This window comes from Lonchura striata, chromosome 12 (genome assembly GCF_046129695.1).
Source record: "Lonchura striata isolate bLonStr1 chromosome 12, bLonStr1.mat, whole genome shotgun sequence".
Classification (NCBI taxonomy): Eukaryota; Metazoa; Chordata; class Aves; order Passeriformes; family Estrildidae; genus Lonchura; species Lonchura striata.
In genome coordinates, this window is record NC_134614.1 from 5,247,603 (window position 1) to 5,257,382 (window position 9,780).

A 9,780-nucleotide genomic window follows, 5' to 3' on the forward strand; every position below is an offset into this window, starting at 1 on the left:
AGATGGGGGTGTGTTCAGCCTGGAGAGGAGAAGACCCTGGGGAGAACTTAGAGCCCCTTCCAATTCCTAAAAGTGCTCCAGGGGAGCTGGAGAGGGACTGGGGACAAGGACCTGGAGCAATGGGATAAAGGGAATGGCTTCCCACGCCCCAGAGGGCAGGGATGGCTGGGATATTGGGAAGAAATTCCTCCCTGTGAGGGTGGGCAGGCCCTGGCACAGGTGCCCAGAGCAGCTGTGGCTGCCCCTGGATCCCTGGCAGTGCCCAAGGCCAGGCTGCACAGGGCTGGGAGCAGCCTGGGACGGTGGAAGGTGTCCCTGCCATGGCAGGAGTTGGAATGAATGGGATGGGCATTAGGATCCTTCCAAAGCCAAGCCACTCCAGGATGTGTGAGAGCAGGCAGGATGGACGCAGGCGGTGATGCAGTGCCAGGGTTTGAAGTGCCCCTCTGCTCCTGTCCCCACAGCCACCGCCGCGTGTGACCCGGTGGTGGAGGAGCACTTCCGCAGGAGCCTGGGCAAGAACTACAAGGAGCCCGAGCCGGTGGCCAACTCGGTGTCCATCACGGGCTCGGTGGACGACCACTTTGCCAAAGCACTGGGGGACACGTGGCTGCAGATCAAGGCTGCCAAGGACGGCGTGGGCAGCAGCCCCGAGTCGGCGTCGCGGCGGGGCCAGGCGTCCCCTTCCTCCCACATGGTCAGCCACAATCACTCGCCCTCCGTGGCTTCCTGAGGACAGCACCTTCCCGCTGGGAATCTGCATGCCTTGACTGAGCTTGGAACAAGTGCTTCAGTAGTGCTGGGGGAGGGGAGGTTAGTTTTCAACACATGGTTTTGTGTACTCACTTTGTTGTTTTTTTGTTGTTTGTTTTTTTTTTTTTTCGTAAAAGGGTGCCCTTAAAGACGATAGCAGGAACTATTTCATAAAGATTCATATGATGTAGCATCCTTTTCTTCCTGCCTCAATTACCAAAGAAACCTCTGATGCAAATCTGCTGCCCCTTAAAAAAATAATGCACGCTAATCCACAAAAGCCATTACACTTAGTTGGTTGACCCAAGTGCTTTTTCGCTTTTCTTAGCTTTTCAAGACTAGAATTTGTCTGCTTTGCTTACGTTGCTTTTTTTATTTTTTTTTTTTTTTCTCTCTGTGAAGTAATTTTGTATGTATATACTTGAAAAGAACTGTCATGTATGATTTGCACTATTGGAGGAGGACTGAAGTTGCACAGCAACTTTCTGGAAGAGGCTAATATTTTGAGGGCAAACTGCTGAAAAAAAGGGTTTAAGGATGACATTTCTATCAGTTTGATTTTTCTTAGAGCAAAACAGCTTTGGAAGGGGAAGTCTCATACAGGTTATAGGTCTTTCTCTCTTTAGATTTCAGGTGCTTAGTGCTTGCAACTGGACTGCATAATTTACAGAACACGGGCATTTTTTCCTAAACACTGCAGTTTGTTAGAATAGAGCTGAGGTTGGAGGGTTCCATAGTGCTTAACGATGCATGTTTTATGAAAAATAGCTGGTATCTATTAATGTATAGACAGTAAGAATCATAATACTTATTAGCTTCTCTTCAGAATTAGTTTATTTTTGTCAGTAACAACCCTAGATATACTTACTGCTGGTACAGTTGTACTCTATGATATTTGTATTTGCTATTCACTTTAAGTGGCAGCAGCACCGAGGGCAGCTCAGGACAGGCCTCGTGCAGCACTGCTGCTTCACAGGGATCTGCTTCCCAAACTCCAGTCTGTGTAATCCACCCTGAACTAGCTGCAGGAACTGCTACCCTTACGGATCTTGGCTGGACAACAGATTGTTACAGTTTGTGAAAGATGATCTTTCAGTTTGTTTATTTTATTTGGGTTTTTTTAAGCCTATCCATCAGCCTACGCCAAGTCGCAGCATACATTCCTCCAGTAGATTTTATACAGGTATTACTGCATTTATTATCATTTGCTATATTAATAGCTACTAACTAGAAATTAGGCAGTAGAGGCAGGCATAAAACCACAGCTGTGCTAGTGCTAAGAGCTTCTCTTCTTCTTGTTAAGTGTAACTACTCTCCCCAGAACATTCCATCTTCCCAGGACAGTTGCAGCCAGGGCTTGGTTTTTATGCTGGGCTCCCTGAAAGGATGGGCTCAGTGTAGGAAATGAGAACTGGTTGGAAGATGAACTCCACGTGATGTATTATGGACTGTGTTACAGTATTGGGTCCATTGTGGCTTTTATTTTATGCTTTTTGTTTTGTTTTTTTTTTTAAAGTTAAGCTATTTAATTTGGAAAAGGTGCAGGGTAGAAAGAGATTGGGAGATTGGCTCTTACTCTTGGTGAGAAGGTGGCTGCTCAGTTTTCTTTAAAAAAATGAAAAAAAAAACACAAAAAAAACCAACCCAACACCTAAGCCCCCCAGTTTTACACATTTCACTACCATCTTACTGGGTAGTCAACGCTTCCTTGCTTTGGCATTCAGTACCCTACTCTCTGTAGGAAGATTGTTAAAAGAACACTTTTTTATATAGGTAACTTTAAGACCATCGTTACGCTGTGCGTAAAGAATGTACAGAGAAATTTGTAGGTATTTTTTGAGGAACAATTAATTTGTTAATGATATGTAGCTATTTAATTTTTCCCTTTCCTTTATTGTAATCATTCTTTTTTTTTTTTTTTTGTTCGTTTGTTTGGAGAAAAAAGTTGATCTTTTTTTTTTGTTGTAGATTTGTCTGTAATACAGTAAAAAGTGCAGGAACACAGTTATTCTATGAGGACACTGCATTAGCATTAATAGCCACTCGTTTGTTATTGCTACAGGCTACTGAGCAGTATAACAGTCAATACTAATACTGTAGATGGACTCTGTGGAAAATGTGACTCCTCTATTTCTTTGTAAACACAAATAAGATAATGTTTTTAAAGCTAATATTTTCAATAATAGCTGTTTTACAAGGTTACATTTACTTATCTGAGATAGGTAAATGGATTTGAGGGCAATAAAGATTTAATGTGCTACGTCCAGTAAAACAGATGCTGGGCACAACAATGTCACGAAAGCCAAAGGGTTGGGGGGAGGTGGAAGGACACTAAACTGAACTCACCATCACGAGACGTGGTGAAGTTTCTTCACAGAGCCAGGTTATCTACAGTTCAGTTTGAAAGATTCTCTCTGTGTTTGTAAATCTGTAATATACCATTCTTTTGTGGCCTTGTTTCACCTGGAAAAAAAAAAAAAAAAAAGGTTTGGCAGGCCATCTTTTTTTTTTGTACTTAAAAGTAGCCTTAAAGAACAATAAAGTGCTCTTAAATCACAGGTGTGTTCCTAAGCCTCTGTATTGCCTGGTGAGAGAGGAATTGGTGTGAGGCAGAAGCAAACCTGTGGCCACATCCTGCCTTCCTTCTTTTCAAGCATCTCTACCTTTTTTAGGACCATAAGCCCACTGAAGGGGCTGCCACAGCCTCAGTCTGGAGTTCAGGAGGCTTTTCCCTACAAGAGTTTGTCCAGAAATCCTTTACAGCAATAAAAACCCTGCTGGGCTATGAGGAACTCATCAGGACAGGGACTGGTTTGGAAAACACCAGCTGGTGCTGCATTTCTGTTCCTGAAAAGACCAATTTTGTGGCATTTTGTTTGTCCCTCAGCTTCTTCAAGGAATCCCAGCTGAATTTCAAATGTTGATGTCCACCAGGTGAGCAGCATCCCAATGGCACTGGGGATGGTTAATCCTTAAAAGGTAGCTGTGATTACCTGAGTTTGAGAAAGCCCCATGAACCAGGCAAGAAAGGGGGCTTCAAAAAGAAAAAAAAACATGAAAAGGAGTGAGACACAAAGTTCCTGTTGGCTCAGCAGGGCCTGAAGGGTTTGGAAACATGGCTCAGGGTGAGGGAGATGCCATGAGAGCACTTCAGGAGGATTGGCTGAAGACATCTGAGCACATCCCTGCTCAGCCCCCTGGGCAGCGGCCAGGTCCTGCTGTGAGCTGTGTGGGAGGCAGGCCAAGGCCAGCACTCCCAGGGGAGCTGCTGTCCCTGCAGGGAAAAGGGAAAATGTCCCTGCACCACCAGCACTGCTGTCTGCCAGCTCAGGAACTTACTGCAAACTCCATTTCCTGCATGGCACAAGGGTTTTCCAACCGGCACCATGGCCTGGAGAAGCCAGCCCAGGCACACGGGATTTCAGAAGTGATTTGTGGTGGCATCTTCTGTGAGCTGAGTGAGAGGCACCTTCTGGCTGTGCCTTCAGTCCCTACACACACACAGTTCTGGTTTCAACCCAGCCACCATTTCCATGTCAGAAAGCAGAGCTGACAGCACAAACACCCTCAGGGAGCACAGCTCTGAGAGTGCCTCTCCTGGGATGCATTTCAGGCTGGGCTGGGTGTGGGAATCACCTTTGCAGACAAACCCAGAGGTGAGTGAGAGCTGGGCAGTGCTGCTGTGACCTGCAGTGGTGGCACAGATGCCAGCCCTGGGTGGGCACCTGGGCCCCACTGTGAGGATGCTGGACTCCAGGATGGTTTGGATGGATGGAGATGAGAGATCTCTGAAGGCTGCTCTTAGAATATCTTGTTTATTAGAGAGGGTGAAAGGCCCTGCTTGGAGTCACCAGAGGTGACACGTGGCAGGCCCTAGGGAGTGGGGCAAGGGAGAGGCAAGGGGTAGAGGGAGAGAGGATCCCAAGAGGGAGGGGATGTTCCAGGGGAGGGGGAGTTCCAGGAGAAGGGAAGTGCCAAGAGGGCGTCTGGCTCCTCAGGGACTCCTTATCAGGGGGCTTCGAGGTGGGCTGAACAAGACTTAGGCCAATGGGGTCACAGACACCTGATGCTTCAGGGGAGGGTTACAGATGTGGGATGAAGCACACATTGGGGTGAGATAGATCAGTCCATTTGACCTTTGGACCTACCTGTAGGTAAGGGCAGTGTTCAACCAGAAGGGGGGATTGTCTTCATCCTGGCTGCACTATTGTTTTCTAGTTGTTCAGTAACTAAGGTTTGGTATCTCAAAACTTGTTACCATCTCAATCTCTGTATTTTCTACATCTTTTGTCAGGCAATCCTATTTATAAGGCTTCCTATTCCATCTTCCCCAACACCCCACGGCTGTGGCCAGTGCCCCTGGCCAGTGAGCACAGCGAGCCCTGGGCTGCCCCGCTGGGCTGGGGGAGCTCAGGCCTGGCAGTGGCACTGCTCAGGCTCCCTGTGAGTGGGGATTTCAGTGCCCAAGCACTGCCACCAGCTCGTGCTCTCACTCACAGCCGGGCAGCACCCACAGAAACATTGCCAGAGCTATTTGTGCATCCCCAGGCTGGCACGCTTCGCCTCGGCCCACGGGACTGTTCACACTATCTTTAGATCCTTCTTGAAACCTAAAGCCCTGTGCACGCTCCTGATCCGTGTCCTCTGGCAGGTGTGTTCCCAGGTCTCTTCCCTTAGCAGACAGTGATTCCACAGCTGGGTTACAAGGTATGATAAAGCACATTTTATCTCTGAACAGCTCTTGATAGAAATTATATCCATTTAATAATCTTTTTAACCTCTTTTTGAAATGGGAACATTCTGCCCCTCTCTGGTACAGCTGCCTCAAATGCTTCCTTGGTCTAAGACAGCTGAGATAATTTGATTGTGTATTTTTAAGCTGCGGCTGCACCCAGTGCCAAGCTCCAGCCCATTGGCAGCACAGGCTGCTCTGAGCTGCCCCTTCCCTGTGGCCAGGGTGCTGCTGCAGGCTGCAGCCCCAGCCCGGGGAGCAACCCTGCATGGGAAATGCTCTTTGTGAAGGACCTGGAGCCCAGACAACAATGGGCAGGCTCAGGGGTTTAGAGCTGCTGATTGCTGTGGCACTTGGGCATCCACAGCTCGGGACATCCCTCTCTGCTGGGAATGGTTGGCATGGGATCAGTTACACCTGGATATTCCCACTGGAATGCATTTGTATTCGCAGCAGAGCTGGAAAAAACAGAATTTCTCTTTCCACAGGCTCATTTCTCATAATGACAAAGCAGTTCCTGACTTCCACAAGAGCACATTTCACTGCAGTCACATGAGACCCTTTCAATCTTTTCTTGCTCAGCCAGTTTCGCTGCTCATTGCTGCACTGTTCAGTCAAATTTTACATTTTATTTTGCTAAGCAGCAGCTTTCTTAAATGCCAGGGAGAACATCTGTCTTCTCTCCATCACAAAGAGACACAAAGGCATCTGTCAACACGAGGCTGTGTCAGCCAAATGCCTGCTACATTTCATAGTCAAAAAGCTGCTTATCTTCAAGCTGTTTACTCAGTCTGGGGAAATACTCTGCACACAGACCCCTTCTGAGAGCCTCTGCTAGCAGGGGAATCAAGGTTACCTTTTTTAATCCAGGGAAACACAAAGCTCTGATCTCCTGCTTCCTGAAAACAGTAAATACTGTGGGTCGAACTGTGTTAATGGTATCTGGCTTGTGTGTTAAAATACAAACAATCTACCACTGAGGTTAGAGTAGTCCTAGGTAGTTAAAAACCACAGGATTTTTTTTTTTTTTTTTGCTTTCAGAGGAAAAAAATGATTCAACACATTTTAAAAATAATATTTCTCAGGCTAATCCTAAACATTTGCTCTTGCTGCCACACTGCAACATTCACTTACCTGGTTTTTTTTTGAGGGGGGAAGTAGAGATGAAAATAGTGGGAAGATCTAACAATACTCACAGATCAAAGCAAGGGCTTTTCCTTTTCCTTTTTCCTTCCAGGGGATGAGTTCTTAGGCTCCTGCTAAGAAAATCCTACAGAAAATCTCAGTTTATCAACTTTCCCAGAAGAAAGTGTGGGAGACTTCAAACAGCACCACAGGGAACAAAGGCTTTTCTCTTATTTCCCTGACATACCTGGAGTGAAGTTGATGCAATTTTTACTCCTCACAGGCTCCGAGGAGTTCCTGGCCCTGTCCTGTTCCACACCCTGACACAGAAACACCTGCTCAGGAAACACATCCCAAATCAGAGCTGCCAAAAGTAAACTCACCCTCTGCTGTGAAGCTTTTCACCTTACTACCAGCCTTTTGTCACTTGTCTCTCTTTCCTAGTGGCTCTCATACCTCCCTCAGGAATTGGAAGATCAAGATTAAAAGAGGTCATTTATGTCATTTATTAACCTGCAAGTCCCATTAATAAAGTAACAGCAATGACCTAGTTCTTAAATGTAAGCAATATTCTCATTTTTCCCCTAGAGCTCAGCACGCTAATACACAGGTACATAATTCACCTTTTGCTGTGAGAAAGCCCCAAAGATACATCAGGAAAGTGTCCAGAGGAAAATAAATCTAAAAGCACTCCAGACATTTCCTTTGCTGTGATCAAGATGTGACTGGCTGAAACAGGCTAAGAACAGGGCTCAGAATCACCAACCACAGAAAGGTAAAATGCACTTCAACTTTTAAAGATGTTGCATAAATTGTCCTATTTCAGAGCTCTTTGTTTTGCTCTCCTCCTCTAATTCAGCCTCCACCTCCCTGGCCTGGGCAAAGTAATTAATGTCATTAACTGAAATGTGGAGTTTTCAGGTGGGAAAATGAATTAAAAAACAAGAATTGCAAAGGTCACCATTTAAAACAATCCCAGGGCTTGTTTTAAAGATTTTCACCAGATTTCCTTACAACAGAAAATAATGCTTTGGTTGCTGCCAGACTTACAAATGCAGGCTGTGAGTCAAGCTCTGACCTTTCAGGATGATGCAAAATCAGCAGCAGTAAATCAAATCATGACTTTGCTGACACGTCTGTACCTCCGAGTGATTAATCCAACAAATAAACAATTTCTGCCTGGAAATGCAGGAAGAGGAGTGTGGGATTCTCCTCCTGCTCTGCCCTGTGGCAGCTGAGCTCTGGATGCAGTTTTGGTCCCACCAATTCTCACAGGAAATGTGAAAAACACTGGGGCAAAGGCTGAGGATCAAACTCAACACAGACCCACCCAGCAGAGAGCATTAAAGACAAAGTGAAGGCAGGAAATATTCTCTGTTCAGAGGAAAAGGTTGCTCCTTTAGCACTGCCCCATGACAGATCCATCTCCTCTCCATTCTGCCCTTCTGGCACACATCCCCAGACAAATCACATGGATCTCCCTAAGAGAAATGTCCATTTTAGCAGCACGGCTAAATAGCTCACACACCACTTTGGACTTTTGAGACTTCTTTACACAACTCCCCAGCCACTCAAAAATTGCTTTCCTGCCTTTCTAATGCTAAAGAAAGATAGAGAGCATTGCTTTTCTACTGCTTGCACAAATCTCCACTGCTGCGTGGCTGTTTGCCCTGCACAGACACCCAGGGACAGCAACCAGAGCAGCATCAAAGTGCTGCAGTGCCTGCAAAGCTTTCATGCCATCAGTTATTTGGCCTATAACTCATGTGATCAGTTCTAAAGGATATCTCACAACTGTGTCGTGCACTCCCAACATTCAGAAAATATTTCACTCCAATTTTTCAGGAGCGAAATTAAAATCAGGTTATTCTGAATAATGACATTTGGAGTTAATTCTGTTCTTGAGGCATTTAGCTTCACATTTTCAAGTCTTTTTGACACGGCCACAAAACAGATGGGTTCATTTTGAAATTAAAGAAAAAAGAAAACAGATCCTTGGGAATTGGAAGAGCACAAAAAAACAAAACACCAGCGCTGGGAGAGCAGCAACATTTTGAGAGTTGAGAAAGCTGCAATTTACCCAGACTGGGGAAAAGCAAAGATTCTCCCCTCAGGAAACCTCCACTGCTGAGCTCTGCATCCCCAAAGTGGAATCAGCTGCACCAGGCCGGGGTGTGGGGAGCACAGGGGTTGCAGAATCACCAGTGAACCTTCCAGACTTGCACTGATTTATTCAGCTGGTGGCTGGGGAGTCTGCCCAAGCAAATCTGCTGCTTTCATTGCTCTGTAGGTACAAATTCAGAACAATGCTGCCCTTCCTGAGAGCAGCAGAGGAGCTGGGAGACAAGAGAGAACCAGCGCCTCATTTCTGCCACCCAGGAGGGGAGAGCTGCCAGCTCCCTGTGCTTCCACAAAATCTGGAAACCCCACCACAGTGTGGGGGCCCCCAAAAGAAAAAATACTGATGCTGAGCCTCAGGAGAGCTCCCAGAGACAAAGCCTGGGCAGAAAAAGGGATGTGCCAAGGCTGTCAGCAGCCAGGGGGATGAGCTGGGGCTCCCCAAACCAGTGGCAATACCTGTGCAGGGAAAGCTCCAAACTGGGCCAGCCCTGGCTCCAGCCAGCTGCTTTTCCTGCCTCTCCTCCAGGTTCCTCCTCTTCTTATCTCCCATCTAGAGCTGGAACAAGGGAGGGAAGGAAAACATTAAAACAAAAGAATTGCTGGAGCTTCACTACAGCAGAGATTTGGGGCAGTGGGTGAAGCTTTCAAAGGAGTTTTCATTTCATTTGCTCTTCACTCATAATGGAAGTTTTGTACTTTTTTTTTTTTTTTTTTAAGTGAAAAGTTTAACTGGGGAAAAGAGCCAATGACAACACTGGGAAAGGTTTGTAAAACACAAAAATATCAGTAACACCACTGTAGAGCCCAACAAGTTACAGGCTGTGGCAACTTATTTACACGTTGTACTGAATTCATGAACACTGCTCTCTAGCTCACAACCTCCCTTTTTTTTCTCTCCTCTGGAGTATATTTCTAATATATGATCAGGATTAAGAAATGCTTGTTGATTAAGAGTTATTATTTTTAAAAAACCCAAGCCCAATTCTTACTTGCTTCTTCATTCTGTTCCATTACCAAAATCAAGGCACACCAAATGAATCCAAAGCTTT

The 9,780-nt window shown here is 45.9% G+C and overlaps 1 protein-coding gene across 4 annotated transcripts in view; it reads left to right on the plus strand.

Annotated features, from left to right (window-relative positions):
• VGLL4 (vestigial like family member 4) overlaps nt 1-3,311 on the plus strand; it is a 77,644-nt gene extending 74,333 nt beyond the window's left edge. For all 4 annotated transcript variants that reach the window (XM_021530466.2, XM_021530464.2, XM_021530465.2 and 1 more), the window contains one exon: nt 465-3,311. In XM_021530466.2, coding sequence (XP_021386141.1) covers nt 465-733 — 269 coding nt within the window. In that variant the 3' untranslated portion in view covers nt 734-3,311. The remainder of the gene's footprint in view (nt 1-464) is intronic.
• Nucleotides 3,312-9,780: the final 6,469 nt, after the last annotated feature.